Source organism: Manis javanica, chromosome 7, assembly GCF_040802235.1.
Source record: "Manis javanica isolate MJ-LG chromosome 7, MJ_LKY, whole genome shotgun sequence".
NCBI classification, from domain to species: Eukaryota; Metazoa; Chordata; class Mammalia; order Pholidota; family Manidae; genus Manis; species Manis javanica.
The window spans coordinates 5,882,978-5,901,029 of record NC_133162.1 but is presented as its reverse complement, the minus strand read 5'-3'; the positions used below and the strand labels follow the sequence as shown (position 1 = coordinate 5,901,029).

Here is an 18,052-nt window from a genome sequence, read left to right as displayed (position 1 = left end):
GGCCCTTCTGAGTTCATCAAGGATGAGGGAGCATGAGGACCACTTGGCTGCCATCGACGTCCTTCCAGCCTCATTCTCTGAGGCCCACGCAGCACGTGGGCAGGGCTGCTGGGCTCCATCAGGCTGGACCCAAGGCTCACAGGCCCCCAGCAGTGACGAGGGAATTCTTTGCCCCAAATGCCCAACAGTTATTCTGTCTCTGCCAGGGCAGCTTAATGACAAGGAGCGGACTTCTTCTCAGAGGAGCCTGCCTCCCTCTTGGGGAGCTGCCCTGAGTATCTGGGGTTTCGCCATATTTCCCTTCATGTGGTGTTGGCTTTGGGTGGTGTCACTCTGGGCTCAGGTTCTTGGCTTCTGTCCTCACCAACTGAGAGAGTAAGTTCCTGCACTGGGTCTTGGTGATGCCCTTAAACTCTATTTAAAATAGAACCACGAGCCAAAAAGATGCACCATTAGCTTTGTGCCAGTGGCGATGAGAGAAGGAGCTGGAACCAGCTGGAATAAGATGCGTCACCCACAGCTCATGCGAAGTGACAACACCCCTGCTTGTAGAAGCGTAACCACATTCCGTAAAACCCCATCCCTCTTCTGGGACTGGGAAACCCTGTGGAAGGTGTGCCCCTCACCCTGCACCTGCCCCCTCGCCAGTGGGCCCTCCAGGAGGCCAGCCTTCGGGCTGCCAGGTGGCACTGGCTTGTTGCTCCCAATGTCCCCTTTCAGCAGCCCCGGAGAGCAGGGTTGGCCTGGGAAGTGCCCGCAGATGGCTGTGGGGAAGCTCTCAAGGCAGAAGAAGAGGGCATTGTACCAAGCGTGTATGGTGTCCCTTATGAATGAAAAACTTCTCATGTGAGCACAACAGTCTAGTTTGGGATGGGACCGCAGAGGCTAAGAGCGCACCAGCATCTGTAATCACCCTGAGCTGCATCTATCTCCCCCTCAACCGAGTGCTCCAAAAATTTAACTGTCTTTTTTCCAGGTGAACTAAGTCTAGAGCTTCAGAGAGGCATTAAATAAGGGGGAACAACATATCTTACTGAAACAGAAAAGTCACTTCATTTAAACTTCTAAGATAGTATAGGATATGCGGTATCAGATCGCTGCAGACGTGCTGCTCCAAATCGGCACCCTTGGGAGCACATGTGCCCACCTAACCTCACCCACTTTGCCCTGCAAGTTTACCAGGCCCCCTGAGGCTGGGGCTGGAGCTCTGGGCTCGACTACAAACACGTGCTGGGACTGGAGGATAATCTGTGATTTCTAAACAAAGGCAGCCTCCATCCCTGTCACTTCTCTGGGAAGAGGTCAGTCCCTGTGCCCCATGGCATTGCCTCTGACCCTTCAGAGTAGTACAGTTCACTCTGGCCACTTGGCAAGGAATTTCTTTCTGGAATCTTCCATGGGGACTGGCTGGAATGGCTTTCTGCTCAATGGTTTCCCAATATGCATCTCAAGCTGTGGCCCGATTCCAGAAGCAGCTGGCAGCATTGGTACTTGCCCTGTGGAGGGGTTCATGATGCAGCCCCCGCCTCCTTTGTCAGCAGCCATTCTGCAGCTACAGCCTCTCTCCAGGGTGTCATGGTTCATCCCGAAGTTGTGGCCCAGCTCGTGTGCCAAGGTCACAGCCGCACCAAGGGGGCTGTCTGAATGGTCCTCAAAGAAAACACAAGAGCACAATGTATAGTCCCCATGTCCTTGGCCTTCCTCCCCAGTCCCCACCCACCTACCTATCTCTAACATTTGACTGAATCCCCCCCATAAGGAACCAATATAGAGGCCCACTATCTAGTTCACACTTAAAAAAAGATTTGACCTATTTATTAACCCATGTGGGTTCCCTTCTGCTGAGGAACACATACCTCATGAATACGTGTAGGTTCCTTATGTCTTCACGTGAAATAAGCAAGGCAAACATCTCCACCCTGCTTCTTACAATCTTTCACTAAAACCATTCCATTGAATGAAGCCAAAAGTTGTCCTCGGATAAAGCAGCTCATTCCTTCACAGGTAATAAAAGTTACACTGTATCCTCGACTGAGGTGATGCTCATATAAAGGTGGGGGTGGGGTGTGGGGTGGAAGCATCCTTCAGGACATTTTGAGTAACACCCGAGCAGCTGCTGGTGAGCTGGCCCTTCCAGTCTTGGCTCTACCTGGTGCTTGGTAGAGGAGGGTAGTTGGAGAATTCACAGTAATTCACAACCCAGGCTCACTGCACTGAGTAACCCGCAGACTCATTGAATTAAGGGTGCCATCCAGTCATGCCTCCCTCCTGCCAAGCCTTCACTTTGGCAGGGGAACTTTGGGCATGGATGGAGGCATCCTGATTCTCTGCCTTTCTCAGCTGGGGGCTCACTCAACCCTTGGCTTGGCTTTGGCCTCTCCAAGGCGGCCTCTCCACTGACAAGCACTGCTTGGCCACCCTAAACTTAGTGGGGTGCATAGATGGCTTTGCTAAATAGATATCAGAAATTAATTTAGGAAATATTGCTGCTTAAGTTTAACGAAGCAAAATTAATGAGTGAATGTGGTTTGTTGAAACTGTGCCCATGAGTGGGGGTTTTGAAAGGGACTGGACACCACAGAATAAGGGAGCTGCCTTGTTTGAATCTTGCTTTGTGTTACCCAGGAAAGAGGCTTCCAGGAAATAGTGATACCGTGTTTTACAGAAAGCAGTTTCCTGGTACAGATGATCTTTGGGGCACTACTTCTCAATAATAACAGATCTCACAGGTTTCTTGGGGAGGCAGCTCTTTAGCTCTCAGTCTAAGAAAGGCATGTCAAGGAACCAAGTTATTCTTAGCATAGATGAAATTCCTAATAAATCACTTTGTTTAGATTTTACAGTTTCCTGTTGTAGGAAGCTTCACAAATATGTTTCAGGAAATCAATTCTCAAGAATAACACACATTGGCAAAGAGAATGCAGTTAACCTAAGAATGTGGAGGGCTGAATTTAGCATGCTTTGGCACAAAATGCAAGGAATTCACCCTTTAAAAATTACTCTGATTCTTCTGTATCACTGAATATCTTGGTTTTGTTTTTAATTGCCAAATTGTTTTACATTCTTTCAAGCACAGGTGATGATAAACAGAACACCTCTTCAAAGACCCTGATAAACAGTTTACATTTGTAATAAGAAAAAACCCTACCTCTTTATTCATGGCATTATCCCCAAACCAAGCTGTTAGTTCTTTAATTCTTGGAGGGAGCGGAGCAGGAATCCCCCGTTGGATAGTCCGGCAAAGCCTTTATTGTGAATCATCGGGAACTTTCCAGTACCTCTACCAAGTCGAAAAGGAAGGGCCAGCTCACAAGCAGCTGCTCAGGTCTTACTTAGAATGTCACGAAGGATGCTTCCCCCACCCCAACTTTACATGAGTACACCTCAGTTGAGGATAAGATGGTCCTTTCGTCACCCATGAAGGACTGAGCTGAGTTGCTGCTTCTGAGGATGCAGGGCGACTTTGGCTTCCCTCTTAAGAAACAAGGCCCAGGTAGTCAGATGAAAAGGTGTGGCCTTAAGGTACTGAAATGATTATTTTCTCTACCTCAGAAAAATAGAGACACTGCACCAGAACTTATATTTTCAGTCTAATCAGGATTCCTGCTTCCTTGCCGCAGGACTTCCTTCCTCTGGGGTTTGTGGGTCCCACAAGGCGCGGTCACACGGAACGCCGCGAGTTCAACTTCACAGACACCAGAGGAGAAGCTCAGTCTAGAAGTTTTAGATGTGCTTAAAATTCTGATCTCATTTATCTCATGAGTTTGACAAATGAAAGGAGCTGAGGCTGGTCATCCTGCTGGGTGCTTCTCTGAACATGGGTAGGTAAGGGATGTGCCCAAGGTTGACCTTAAAGTGGGTCAAATGTGTTCCCTGATGACTCACTTTGTCTTGACTCGATTCTCACTGTGGTATGCACAGCACATTTACCTAGATTTCCCAGACTTACTGCCACCCATTAAAAAAAAAAAAACCCCAGGCTTCCCTGTATGCTTTTAAAGAAGGAATCTTGACAATGTGCTTAGACGGAAACAGAACAAAGGATATGAGCTGAAGAAAGCCCCTTCATATGACTAGATTGGTTACGAGAACATTTAAACACTCCACAGCAGCAAAACCCACCACGCTTATGAGGAATTCAGTGTTAGTCCTCCCAAAATATATATGCAAGCAAATGTGAAGTGGCAGTCAGAAGCAGCTGACCATGGAACTGTGAAACAGAAAATTATTCCCTCTTAAAACTTTATAGGCTGCTCCGTACAAGTACAATTGGGATCTGACTTGAAATTAACCTGGCACCAGCAAACACCAATCTTTCCAGTGACTTCCGAGGTGGGGATCACATACGGGGCTTCTAGCTCAAAGAAAACCATAGGGTAGCCTAGTAAAGCTGGGAATCCAGAGAATGGGCTGGGTCCTACAAACAGCCTCTCCAATATGTACATTTAGTGCACGTTTACATGAATTTTCAATGCTGCCCAGAGAAGAGGACACATTTGCTGTGCATATTCACCATGACAATTAGGTTGGCAGTGTGGGGTGAGCACATTACTCCATCTGCCCTTTCACACCACAGAATATTCACAAACACCCTGTTTAAAAAACCTGTGGAGAAATTCAGTTTCTTGGAAGGACAAATCTCTGTTTGGTTAATGGAACTGGAGGGATGGTCTCTGAGGAGGCTTTGACTGAGGGCTGGTGCAAAGGGGACACTACATTTCCAGAGCAGTGACAGCAGCAGTGTGAGGTGAAAACCTTTTCTTTAATTCTTGGACAGACTGGAGCAGAAGTCCCCGGTTGGACAGTCTAGCAAAGCTGCCTCCCACTTAAATTCATCAGAATAAGTCCCAGATAGTCTCCTCATTTTATTTCCTTTTACAAACACATATAGCCTATATATGACAAAAACTATCCTTGTAAAGCAGTCAACCCAGGTCTCTGCCTTCCAAGAATAAGGTTATTATAAAGACATACTGGATACTGGATACTGGCTAGGACGGAGGGCAAGCATTTGCAGTGGTAAATATTAAAAACCTCAGACTTCTGGCTATTGGGCCTGGAGGTAGAACCATCAGAAAACTATTCTAGCAATAATGTCTGGTGAGACCACAGTCCACCCAAGAAGTTAAGAATGAGGGTAACCCCCGTGCCCTGGCTCATCCCAAAGCTGGGAGGAATTCCTGGACTGGAATGTTCCGACCAAAATCTCAGCTGCAACTTTTTCTCTATAAAAGGGGCACACTGGCTTCCACTGAGCTATTTTTACCCACCCACCTTTCCTGTGTGCAACTTGTGTTCTATAAAGAGTCCCCAAAATACTGTGGGATGAGTAAGATCATAAACAGAGCTAGGAAAAGGGTAGAGTTAAGTCTAAATAGCATTAAGGAAAATGATCTAATTTCACAAAGTTTGATGAAAGCAAGGATTTCCTGAGAACTCATCAAGGGAAACGGGCCCTGGCCCCTGCGGTCAGCGCCTTGGAGTCCGTGGCTTACCATGACAATTCCCCCAGACTGCTCTGCGGTGCACATGCTCATGATCGGTGCCATGCCGATGGTGGTCCCTTGGAAATACACCCCACTAGGAAACAAAAACAAGACTTTCTTAAATACAGGGTGATATTCTAAGATCTGAAATTCTGTGGGACATTCCCCCATTCTGACAGGAACTGCACAGGCGCATGCAAAAAGGAAAATAGCTGTGTGAGGGTACGTTTCCAGGTGGTTTTTATCTTCAGTTCCTTTAAATTTATTGCCCAGTTGCGTCATGGCCCCACAATCCTTTGGGATTTTGTTTGGGAGTCTCAGACAACACCCAGTCATGACTTTTGTATTTACAAGTTGTGGCCCACCCAGTTCCTAATGGACTGGAGGGAGCCGCTGCTTTCAAACAATGTCTTCTGATGGAAGGGCTGAGAAGAGGCATTAAGGATCTCCGTTAACTCAATGAAATGCGTTTAATGGTTTACTAGATTTTCTGGAGTAGCTGCTTTCCTGCAGAAACATTACAGTCAGGACAGAAACCCAAGTGCTTTCAAAATGTCTTGGTAATGAAGCTTGCAAAATGTGAAATGGACAGAAAAACAGTTGATCCTTTGCAGCCAGTGGAGAATACATAAGCACGCACAAGGCCCTGGCACCTCGGAAGGAAGATTCGGGAAGGGGACCTGTCGGGTAGACGACATCAAGGTCTGTTTAATGCAACTGTTATTAGGTCCAACCTCATGCATGAAAAATTAAACATTGTTGGTATTTGTTGAACCTTCTTTAAAGGAAACAAATGACTTGCCCATGTTATTTTGGCCACGTACATACACAGATTATACACGTATTGTTTTGAAAGTTAGATATCTCGGCAGTGCCAGTTGGACAAAAGGGCTAAGTATACATAGACCCTCATCTATGTATGTATATATGTATCTATCCATCATCCATTCATCTAATTGGGCTCAGTAGGAGGCATTACAGCCTTTATATTTATATCCATACAGACCATTTTAACAGATACAATTATACATGTAAATAAATAATGATATATATGTATATATCCATTTATCTAATTATGCTCAGTAGTAGGGATTACAGCTTTTATATTTACATCTATATAGGCCATTTTAACAGATACAATTAAACATGTAAATAAATAATGGTGTTACATAAGAGGCTAATTCATTTCCAGATGTTCAAACTGAACAGACTTCATTTGGGAAAAAAGCAAAACAAAACACACTGACTCAAAATATCTGAAATGTACTTTTAGTAGTTCAGGATTAATCAATTCATGAAGTATGAGGTGCCCACAAATATCCAAGGTGGGAAGAAAACCAACCCTATGAAAATGGCCAGAGTAAATTATCAGGGCATGCGGACAGCCTTGGTTCAGATGTAGGCATTTCCTAAGTGAGGATGGGCACCACTGGTTTTTAACTTTCCATCAATGTCCAATAAACTAGCTCCAGTTTGCTAGAGAAAAGTGTCTCTGACTCCAAAGCTTTCAATTCCGTGATGTGAGCTACAAGAAAACAAAGGAATAACGGCATAAACTGTTCAAGGATTTTAATAAAAAGTTTGTCACTTTGGAAAAATCCACTCCATACCAATTTAGACTATGGCATGGATGGTTTTTTCCTTGAAATACAAAGCTGTCTGCACTAGTTTACCAATCTTTTATGATACGTCACAGCGGTGCTTTCCTTTATCTTATTATTCTCACAGTGCTTCCTGCTCTGAAGTTGTCTTGCTCACTGTTGCCTTCTCCCAGTAGACGGGAGATTCCCAAGAGCTGGGAGGTGTACAGTGCTGGTCATTCAAAGCTCCTCAACATGTTTGGTACCTAATTGGTGCTCAACACCCACTGATGGAAAGACAACATATACACTAGTGTCCTCTGATCTAGAAAACCAAAGAGTTATAGCAAAACAGGACGAGGAATGGGCACTTTCTTTCTCTGTGCTTCTGACAGTAATCCCCTAATGCACTATCTTCAGATCTTGCATAAACATTTTTCACTAATAATGAAAGAAAATGAGCTTTTGAAAAAAAATAGACCACTCAGGACAATTTTACATCAAGCCTAAGAAAGATTTGCATGGAGGAAAATGCCCAGGTGATGGGAGAAGGAAATGGGACATTTGCTGGAGGGATGTGTGTCCCTGGGTATTCACAGGGAACCTTTCCCCACGGTTCTGGCCAGGATGGCCTCTGCCTTGCTGGTGTGAGCTGAGAATCCCCCTGTCCAGGTCAGTGTGCTCTATAGAAAAGTGTGCAGCTTTGGGGACTGGGCAGGTGGAGGGAAGAGGAGAGCGGGCTGAGGCCCCTCTTCCAGTGAAGGAGAGACAATGAACGCCCACCTGATCAGCTGCGCATTGTCATGGGATCTGCGAGGCAGAAGCTTCATCTTTCTCCAGTCCAGAAATTCATGGAGGCTTGTGAATGGGTCCTGACTTATAGGGCATTTGTCGATGTCATTCCACACCTCCACGCCCACCAGCACTATTCGGATGTTCAGCGGCCTGTAAAACTGACGAGGACAGGGATTCTTTGGGGATCACATTTGAACTTAAAATGCAGAGGGGAAAACAGATCTGCGTTTTTGAACTTCAATGACCTGGGGGAGAAAATATCTCTGTTCTCCCTTGTTCCTGTGTCATCAGAATTTCAGAAATTTTTACAGCGTCTGATGCAAAGTGATGTGTTAGCTGGGGCCTCAAATGTTGTTGACCAATTACATGCTAAAGTCAGTAGGCTGTTTGACATCTGCTCTTGTTTGTATAGAAGCACAAACTTTGAAATGATTCACTGGTGATTTAAAATATGCACACAGATGTACATTATAGCTAAAGACTGCCAGTTCATATCTGTAGCAAGCAAAACAGTGAATAAATTAGGACCTTTCTGACATTGTACCGGGGACAAGGGTTTGTTCCTTTCAAGCAAAATGTTCTACCAATGAGTTACTGAAAATGAATCAGTATTAACTTTTCAGCAAAGACTTAGGCTTGGAATACAACACTATCATAGTCTGGCCCTTATACTCAACCTGGAAGGTTTTACTTAAATGAACAAATCAATATCTTTCAGAATAATTCAGGCATAAACCGAATGGTCCTCAGGAACTTTAATGACCATTCTGCTCACAGCCAGAGAGAGGTCAGCTCAGCACCAGGGTCACAGGAAAGCTCTGTTAAAGGGAAAGCTCTCCTGCAGCCTTGTGAAAGTGAGCCTCAGCACACGGCTCAAAGGCTGTCTCCTGCTCATTGCATTTCTGCCCCCCACTATCATGTACTCCTAACTCCAACCTACAGCCCTGTCTCCACAGGTAGATCGTCCTGGGTCAGGACAGGAAGAGCAGCTCTCAAAGGCTAAGGGTAGTTTAATCCCAGACGAGTTTACTGGGGCAGGATGGCTGGTCAGGCTAGAGGTGAGAACTGTTGTTGCCCTCCACTACCTTGCTGCCCCCATGTGCATTGCACAGAGAGGGAGGTGGCTCTGAGCTCAGGGCCCAGGGGCGAGGACATTGAACCCCCTGGCTGGGTGTAAGATCTCTCGATGCCTGTGGCGTGGGAGGCAGTACCCAGTGAGACTGGCTTCATCTTCTGCTACCCCAGGTAGCCAAGGAGAAAGATGTGGCTGGTGATAGCAGCCAAAGTCAACCTCCAGATGTGAGCAGGTCCTATTTTTAGTTGCTGGAAACATTTGGACCAGCAAGTCACAAAAAAAGCACAGAAACTCTGCATTTGATAGTTAAGCCCCATTCCAGTGTGGTGAGCTAACATGCAATGAACTCTCCAGGGCTGAGCCTCTGACCCCGGGTCCCGACCTGCAGAAGGCAGGCTCATCTTTTCCCTTGCTGGTCTCTGCAGAGTCATCTGGGGAGCATTAGGTCAGCAGAAGAATATGATGAGAACACAAGCAACATCACAGAACATAAACTGATTGCAGCAGTCCAACTTGGTTTCGAGCAGATAACAATTACGGCATCACATTAATAAGTCGATGAGACAATTATATGACCAAATGCTGCCCAACGGCTTGTTTTTAATCAGGAATTGCTTGGCCTGTGGTAATCATTCGCCAGCTCCCAGCCCAGGCTTCCCAGACGAAATTAAGTTTGTAGACTCCTCTGAAGCTCAGAAATCACATGTCTGCCTGCTGTCAGGAGACGGGGGCACACTTGCAGCTGTGCTGCATCCAAAGGTAACAGTGGTCAGAGGGCAGCAACGGCCACACCACACCAGTGTAGACATCCCTTCCAGCTTGCTAAGCAACACCCTCAGGCTGCCATCTGGGAAGGGGACACCATGCTTGCCTCTGACAAGTGTTGTATGGCAGGAATAACTAAGCTCTATAGGGGATTAGCTGCCATTGCTTCTCAGAAAGCTAGCTGTGGTGCTGACTAAGCAAGGGGCTTTTCATCATAACGATGGGCTGTAATGTCCATCTATCAGCCCTCTCAAATCATATCCTTGGACTAGTTTTCATCAGCAGACAGTCCTTTCTCTCTGAAATCGGTGCTACTGATTGACTGTCCTGCACGCTGAGCTCATACAGTCAGCATACACAGTCCTTGGCTGCCTGCTGTGGGTGTTCCTCCCAGGGCTGCCCATGGGTCTTCCTAAGAACCACAGCAGTTAACACATAACAAGCATTCACTATACCCTAGGCACAGTGCTAAGTGCCTTCCATGCCAGAGCTTTCTGGGTCCACACAACTCCATGAGGTAACAACTATTATTTCCGTTTACAGTCAAGGATGCTGAGACATGAAAGGACCGGGTAACCAGTCAAGACAGGAGTGGCAGAGTGGGGTTTGAATGCAGGCAGGCTGGCCCCGGAACCCAGGGTTTAAATGACTAACACAGGCTCCCTGTGCGTGTGTTCAGGCTCCCTTCCAAGGTGACCCACTGGGACCTCCGGCCCGGAGAGAAGCTCTGTGGTAGCTTGGCAGCTGCCTGCCTGGCCAATGAATCCCAGAAGGTGTGTGGACATGGTCCGAGGCCAACTGAATGGATTCACCCATTAATACAACAGCAATGAATATCTGCTTGGCTCTTGCTGTGTGCTCGGCTGGGCACCGGCACAAAGAACAGCCGTGAGGATACCCTGGGCCCTGGTTCCCAGATGCTTGCCCAAGCTTGAGCAAGAGTCTCCAGGCACAGGACCCTTCGCCATTATCACAGTTAACTACAACAGAGTGGATGGCCAAGAAAGGGTGCATGTGGGATGTTCCGAGAATGCTATGCTCAAGGCCTCAAGGAAGGCTTTCTGGAAGAAGCAGGTCTGAACAGAAATGAGTAGAATTAAAGGGCAGTCCTCTGGGGCCCACACAAGACCTTGGATCTTTCAGGCAACTGACTTGAGAGAGGAGAGCGGACGACTCACACAAGAGGGAAAATACCTGAAGAAATTATATGTGTGGGAGAGGAGTCCTTCCAGAAGTGGGTCACAGAGGTTCAGCCTTAAAAAATTTGCAACTGGTGCTGACTTCTTAATGAATAAGAAGTAGGACAGATGGGAGGTGAAAGGTTAAAGAGGCGATGCTTTGGCAGTCACACCCCTCTGTGCCTGCCCTGCAGTTTCATCAGGCCCTGGGGAGAGCCTCCTGGTCCCTACACGAAGGGTTTGCCTGCAAGTATGAGCACCAGACATACTTTGGTGTCTCACTTATAAAGGGAATTTCCCAAACATTTAGAATGTCACCTTTGTCCCTAAATCACTTCTTGGTCTTGCAGTCTAGGATGTCCCTCTCCCTTTTCATTTCGAGCCAATGCAGCCAGCCAAACAGTGTTTAATTTAGAATGGCCCAGAAGAGCCAAGATTTCTGAAAATGAGGAAGTTGCCCCTGGAACAGGCATTGGGCAGAGACTCCACTTGTAGAGTTGCAAAATGGAATTTGGGAACCTTGCTGAGCCCAGGGCCCCTCCGTCAGTAGAACTGGATGCGTGGAGCATCTGAAGGGCCTGGAGCACCCCACCTGGGTCTTCAGGGTCTGCTCGGGGAGGACACCTGTGTGAGGTCAGCAATTCCGCTCTCTCCCTGCAGGCAACACCACAACAGCCGGGCTGGCAAACTCCATGGAGTCCATCAGGACTTCTCTGAGGCATGTTGCCCTTTAATTACCAATGCAAGTTATTAACAAACCCCAGTTGCTCATTTTTGGTTTTTCAAATAGAAGCAAGATATAATATAGGATGAAATGTAAAGAAATACAAACACAGAGGATCAAACATGTCACTTAGGAACAGGGTTTCAGCAATGACCAGTCTGGGTTTCACATGGCTCACGGCTGCCTTTTACCACCAAGGCCCAGGAGGAACTCGGGCTGCGCTTCTCCGCCCCACCTCGGGCAACATCCCTGGGGGCGTCTGGAAGGTAGCCATGCCCGAGGCACCAGGGGGCCACCAAACCAGAGTCCCTGACTGAGCCCTGGGAATCAGTATTTTAAAAAGTAAACAGAGAGACAAACAAACTTGCCTAGTCTAGACTGAGAACCAGGTCTAACTCCTTCCTGCCAGCCTCTGGCTTAACTGCCAGCACCCATCCTTCACCCTCTGTGCCAGAGGACTTGCCATTTACAAAAACTGTCCTGTAGCTACTTTACTTTGGGATAAAGTTTAATTTTTAAGAAGTAGCTACTAAAAATACATTAGCGAGCATGGGCTGCCTGGGAGTCTGCCTACCTGAAAAGTCTGGTGGGTGAGGATGATGGCATTCCAGGATGCTGGTGGTCCTCGGTGTTTCCGAAGTCCCACCAGCCGTACCCCCTCTCTACGCACCAAGCCTGGGTCTCAGGCCGCTCAGGCTGCTCAGAGCATCCCGTGAACTGCTGCTCTTGCTTGCCTTGGGGTCTGAAGCCTCAGTTACCTGCCTGTCCATCATGATGCAACCTGAGGTCACCTGGACCCCAGCTTTTGTCAGTCCCTGCTTCTGCGTGTTCAAAGAGGGCTGGGACCCATACCCAGGGGCTAGAGTCAAGGCCAAAAGCCCATGCGGGGGCAGGAGATGGTCCCGAGACCAGGGCTCATTCCTGGCCCTGCCTTTTAATGCTGCATGAGCACGTGCAGATTTCTTAGCTAGCCTCTGCAGACCTCAGCCCCCTTTGCTGTCAGAATGCGATAGGAGCAGCTCTCTGCAGTGTATGCAAAGTGCTTAGGGCTGGGCTTGTAGTGACTGCTCTATGAATCTATTCATATCCTTGTCCCTTCAAATGCCTCTAAATCCTTGTCTTTCTCATATCCCCACTTCCCTGGCTCTGGATCAGGTCTTTATAATTTTTGTCAATGTAGACACCCACCAGCACTATTTGTCTTTGGTGACTCCATCTTCCACACTAATGGTATCATCTGTGCACCTCTGCCCTGCTTAAAGACATTCACCTGGCTCTCTGCTGACTGCAGAATAAAATCAAGGTGCTTCTGCAGGCACTCAGGGTCCTGGTCACTAAATCCCGCACTGCTTCATTGCCTCCTGCCCCAGCTGTGCACATACACACATATGCACACACACATGTCTGCATGTTCCCTTCCCTACTTGTATGGAGTTACTTGTCGTGCCCAGACTCCTGGGAGCAAGCCAGACCCTCCCTGCTCTGCTCCTGGTGAAGCCCTATGTTTCAGGATCCTGCAAAGATGCCCTGATGCCGAGGAAGAGGTATGTGATTCTCCTCTGCATCCATAGCACCTGACTGCCAGCATCAACCTAGTTCCTGCTAGGTGGAACCATGCTAAGTGGTCTATGAGTTGGCCTTCCTACAAAGCTGTGACCCCTTAAGTGGAGGGACCATGTCTGATACATCCTGACTTTTATGATTCAGGGCCCGGGACTGTCTGTAAGGCCTCATAGAATGGGCTTGAATTTCCAGATAGGCTTGTGCTTTCATTTTTCTGAAAACTTAATTCAAATATAATAGGATTGTTTGGACATGTAGCTATCATGAGGCATCCTCAAGCCATATTTTCTACGTGAGCATTTCAGAGGATCCTGGCTGGGAAAGATTCAGCGATGAGTTGGGTCCCTTTCTGCTCTCAGTCCATCCTCACAGGTGGGACAGGCTAGTGCTGAGAATTAGTTATGTCAGTGGCACTGGCCACGTCACACATGGAAACCGCCTGGGTAGTGTCTACAAATCCTGGCATCCAGGCCTCACCAAGATGCCCAGGCAGCAAGGCCCTGGAGAGCTTCCAGGCCATGCCGACGGGCAGCCAAGTGTGAAGCAGCTGTTTTAGGTTTGAGAGCCATCAGCACCAACAGCCCAGTGCTCTGGGTGCGCTGCCAAAGGGCAGGGGTGCGGGCGGTCTCACCATTCCCTTGCGTGTGGGCAGTGAAGGAGGTTGGCGGGCAAACAGCCCTGGGGGAGATGGGACTCCCAGGGTCTCTGTTAGCTCGGACGTTAGCTTTGCTAAGGGGGAGCTCCTGCCCACCTAGTTCTTGGTGAGGGAATCTCCAACAGCCCAATGGGCTTAAAGTCAGTTCCTGTGGCTTGGGACTATGGAGCTGTGGCCCCCTTGCAGACGAGAGCCTGTCCTTGGGGGACCTGTGGGATCTGCCCAGGAAGACCTGGGAGGAGGCCAGCTCGGGAGTTCTCCAAAGGGTCAGATGTTCCCTATCAGTGTTTAGATCTCACGGAAGGGCCCATGGACTGGGATCCTGCCTGGCCCGAAGACAGGCTGAGGGGCAACATGTCCCAAAGCCACCACAATCCCGATAGCTCGGGCTGACGTCTCCTGTAGCTGCTCCAGGCCTCCGGCTTTGTGTACTCAGAGGCAGGGAAGTCCGCAGTCCAGCCCAGGACCAGAGGCGGAACCGGTGTGCCCACTGTGTCACATGAAGTGTGCTTCATCCCTTCCACCTCACTGCCAAACATTTCCAGATTTGAAAGATTTAATTACCTAAAAAAGAACTTACCTTGTCAACGTGATTAGCAATCTCTATTAATCGCTGCTTAACTTTCTCCAGATCTTTTCCTTGCCTCTGAAACTTAATAATTTTAAATGTCAGCATTAGTAATGGCTTGACTATCAATCAACTCCCATCTTCCCAGCTCCTGGAATTGTGAAGTCTTGGGCTTTACAAACCACCCGGGGCCCTCCACAGTTTATACTGAAGTGAGCTCCCATCCTGCCGAGTAATTTCCCCACTGGGACCTTCTGAAATTCCCTGAAATTCGCCCAAGCCAAGCCCTCAGAAGACAGCAACTTCTGAGATTTTTCTAGCCTTATAAATGATGGAGGCAGTGACATGTTTTGGCAAAGAGAAAACAGACAGCCAGAAGGCAGTCCAAAGCCATTTTTCATATCATCAACTGGATTGTAACTTCCTCAAAATTTCTCTTTATATTTGTTTTTAATAATTAGATAGTGAAAGTACTAGAAGCTCATGGCAACATGTCAAACAATGCTGAGAACAGATGAACAGTTAATGAATTCCCCTTTCTTCCCTCTGATCTGACCTTCCAAAGCGGGAACATGTTTCCCAGAAATGGTCAAGCCTGATTCGCTCAGAGGTGTTCAGTGAGTCTACAAGAAAATGTCACCTCATTCCTAGTGTGTAGTGGTAAGAAATGAACCCAGAGAAGATTATCTAAAAAATGCTAATTAAAAATTAATTTAAATAACATAGTATCAAGCCATACTTCGGAAGGGGGGCTTCTGCTGTGTCAATAGCCTTTATTCATTCATTCATTTTGGTTTAGGGTATATTGGACACTTTTTAAACTAAACTTGTCTTAAAAATGTTTTAGAAGACATTCTAAAGCCATCTGCCATTTCCCCCAGGTAATTCTCCCTGTTTGAAGAGCTTATCTACAGAGCAATTGTTTTCTTTTCTGGAGTCCTTGTTATTATTTTTTCATATCAGATATGCTTCAATATTTCATACTTTATAAATTTAGAAAACCACTTTTTCAAAGGATTGTTTACAGTGCTTTTAAGGGCTCACAGAACATTAAAGCAAGTGATTTGTTCAACATTTCTTCCCCCCTCCTTCCGCCCCCACCTGTTTTTAACCAGCTATACCAGGACATTTCAAAAAGTTCTTACCTCTCGGTTGTCAGCCACAATGACCAGCTCAACATACTTGGTCATTTTGAGGGTCTCTCTTTTATGCTGCCAAAAGTAAGCATGGATTTATTTCCGTTACTGCCTTTCTGGGGTGTCCAGAACACTGTCAGTATCTCTCAACCCAACCAGTTTAACTGAGGTGAGAGTCTGTCTGGCTCCCAGACTTTCATTTCACCTGGAAACTCCCCTCCTACCCACCCCCAAACCTTTCTTCGGAATCACTGATGACAGGACCAGGACAAGTTGAGATGACGATTCCACAAACAGAGAAACAAAACCAAAGTTCTTGGCTCCACAACAGAAGCCAGTCAACAAGCGTCCGTTTCAGGCTGTGCATAGTGCGTTTGAAGATCCCCACGGAAGATGATGGAGTTCAGTTCCCTTTGCCTTTAAGACCCGGTTTTGTGATTAGGGAGAAGTGGAGGGGAACCTCTTTTGGGCAGGAACTGCATGAGCCTTCCGGCCAGGCCATGAGTAGCCTGTTCCCGGTGGCTCAGTTCTTGTGGCTGATCATTTAAAAATCCGGGTAGAAGCACCTGAAGAAGACAGGTGGCCTGGAGGACAGGTAACAGCCAGGCTGATAAACAGGGAACAGAGCCAGGCAAAAATGAGGTGCTAGGAGGAAAACCAGAAAGGAACAAAGGCAAGAGACTAGAAAGAAACAGTGTCAAGAGAAAAAAAAAAAAGATGGAAATATGCCACTGGAGTAAAGGAATTTGAGAAGAATGAAATAGTTGAGAAGAATATGGGAATTGTCTGTGGGCGGGGAGTCGAGGGGGACGAGAACTCAGGCAACGGAAGTGCGAACCCCTCTCAAATAAGGGCAGCCTCAGAAGTGGGTTACGTTTTAATCAAGTTTCCTCAAAAAACATTCGCACTCTTCTGTGAATTACTGGGAGAATCCCAAAGGCATTTTTAGGAGGAAAAAGAGCAATTCATGGAGGGTGGTCCCAAAAAGCAAACATTAATAACAAAAAAACAAAGCCTCTGTTTCTGCAATAAAATGCATTTGGAGGAAATGGGGGGTTGAACTGGTCTTGATTCTTGTGACGGATGTTGCTGGTCTATGAGTTAACTGCACACAGTGCTTAATGTTTAAAGCTTGCAGGTTACAACCACGCTTTCAGACAAAAGCAAAAATGACTAAGGCGTGCCTTGAATCAGTTTTCCAGCCATATAATCCCGAGGGAAACATCTTTGCAAAAACAAATCCCCATCAGTCCGGGACCTTCCAAACAGATTTTTCACAAGAAAAGTGTTTGTATCATAGCTGTGTCCCTCCTTGCTGCCCAGCTGTGCTGACTCATGAATTTAGGTATCGCTAAAGAAATGTGGAAACCTGATGGGGGGAAGAAAAATAAAGCGCCGTGAAAGGTATAATTTCTCATGCTTTTACAATGTTACAGGAAAAAAAGCCAAGCTTTGCAGCTATGTGGTGTAGGCATGCTTTTTGGTGATAACTATATACCTATAAAGGAAAACAGATTAGTCCCAGTGGTAACCAATAGTATACACAAAATGAGACACCTTCTGAAAGTGTGAAGATCTTGCCCCTTCCCTTATTGAAGTTGAAAGAAGTCTCTTCTCCCCACCCCCACAATTCAATGGTTAACCATGAACAGATTCTGCTGATTGTACAGAAGAAATTACAGTTCTGTACAAGAAAAAATAAATTAATCTCCCATTGAAAAACTCACAGATGGGGCCTCAGTTTAGCCATTTACACCTTTCATACTGCAAAGGGATGAAATAAATGACTGGGGACATTTCCAAGTGGCCTTGATCATCATTTAGAAAATACACAGTTCCAGATAATGCAAACAAACACATGAGCACAATTTTCCTGTCACTGCAGTTTTCAGAGAAGTCCAAATTTTCTCATGAATTCAGAGAACTGTGAGCTCAGAGAGAAGCCTAACCACATAGTAATAAAAAGCCGTGGGGGAGTGGCCGGCTCACGGCGGCCAAGACTCATTCTCCCATCAGCAGACACAGAAAGACTTAAATTACCTCCACAGGATTTCCACCTAGCTGGGCTGTCCAGTTAAAAAAAAAAAAATTCTATTTAAAATCTTCGATGTGTAAAACAACATTTGAAACTGGTTGTTTGATTGAATTTTTATTTTGGGGGGATTATAAACAAAAGCCCTTCCACAAACAGACAGGAACATAAGCCTCTGAGAAGGGCCCCGTGGTCTGGTTCCAAGGTGGAGACCAAGCATTCTTTGAGTCTTGCTCAAGAGGGAGCCAGTTCCTGGGCCTCTTGGAGTCCTCAAGGCCAAGTTCCCAGAGACAGAATAAACCCCAAGCATGTTGCAACAAGAACTCTGGCGCTGGGAACTTAACCCAACTCAAGTGAGAAAAGCAAGTTGAGACTAGCATTACAATAAATTCGTGCTGTAATTCTGTCTTCATATGGGCCAGGCTATTTGCATATCATATACCCATCCCACAAACAACACTGGGAGCTCTCCATGTCTAGGCACTGTACTGGGGT

General features: G+C 46.7%; 1 protein-coding gene across 4 annotated transcripts in view; it reads right to left on the bottom strand.

Annotated features, from left to right (window-relative positions):
* ADAM12 (ADAM metallopeptidase domain 12) overlaps positions 1 to 18,052 on the bottom strand; it is a 328,481-nt gene that overhangs the window by 74,920 nt on the left and 235,509 nt on the right. For all 4 annotated transcript variants that reach the window (XR_012132960.1, XR_012132961.1, XR_012132959.1 and 1 more), the window contains exons 7-11: positions 15,535 to 15,600; positions 14,402 to 14,473; positions 7,850 to 8,019; positions 5,496 to 5,580; positions 1,496 to 1,650 (exon numbers count right to left, since the gene is read on the bottom strand). Coding sequence is in view for 1 of the 4 variants with exons in the window: in XM_037011665.2 (XP_036867560.2) it covers positions 1,496 to 1,650; positions 5,496 to 5,580; positions 7,850 to 8,019; positions 14,402 to 14,473; positions 15,535 to 15,600 (548 nt within the window). In the remaining 3 variants the exon portion in view is untranslated. The remainder of the gene's footprint in view (positions 1 to 1,495; positions 1,651 to 5,495; positions 5,581 to 7,849; positions 8,020 to 14,401; positions 14,474 to 15,534; positions 15,601 to 18,052) is intronic.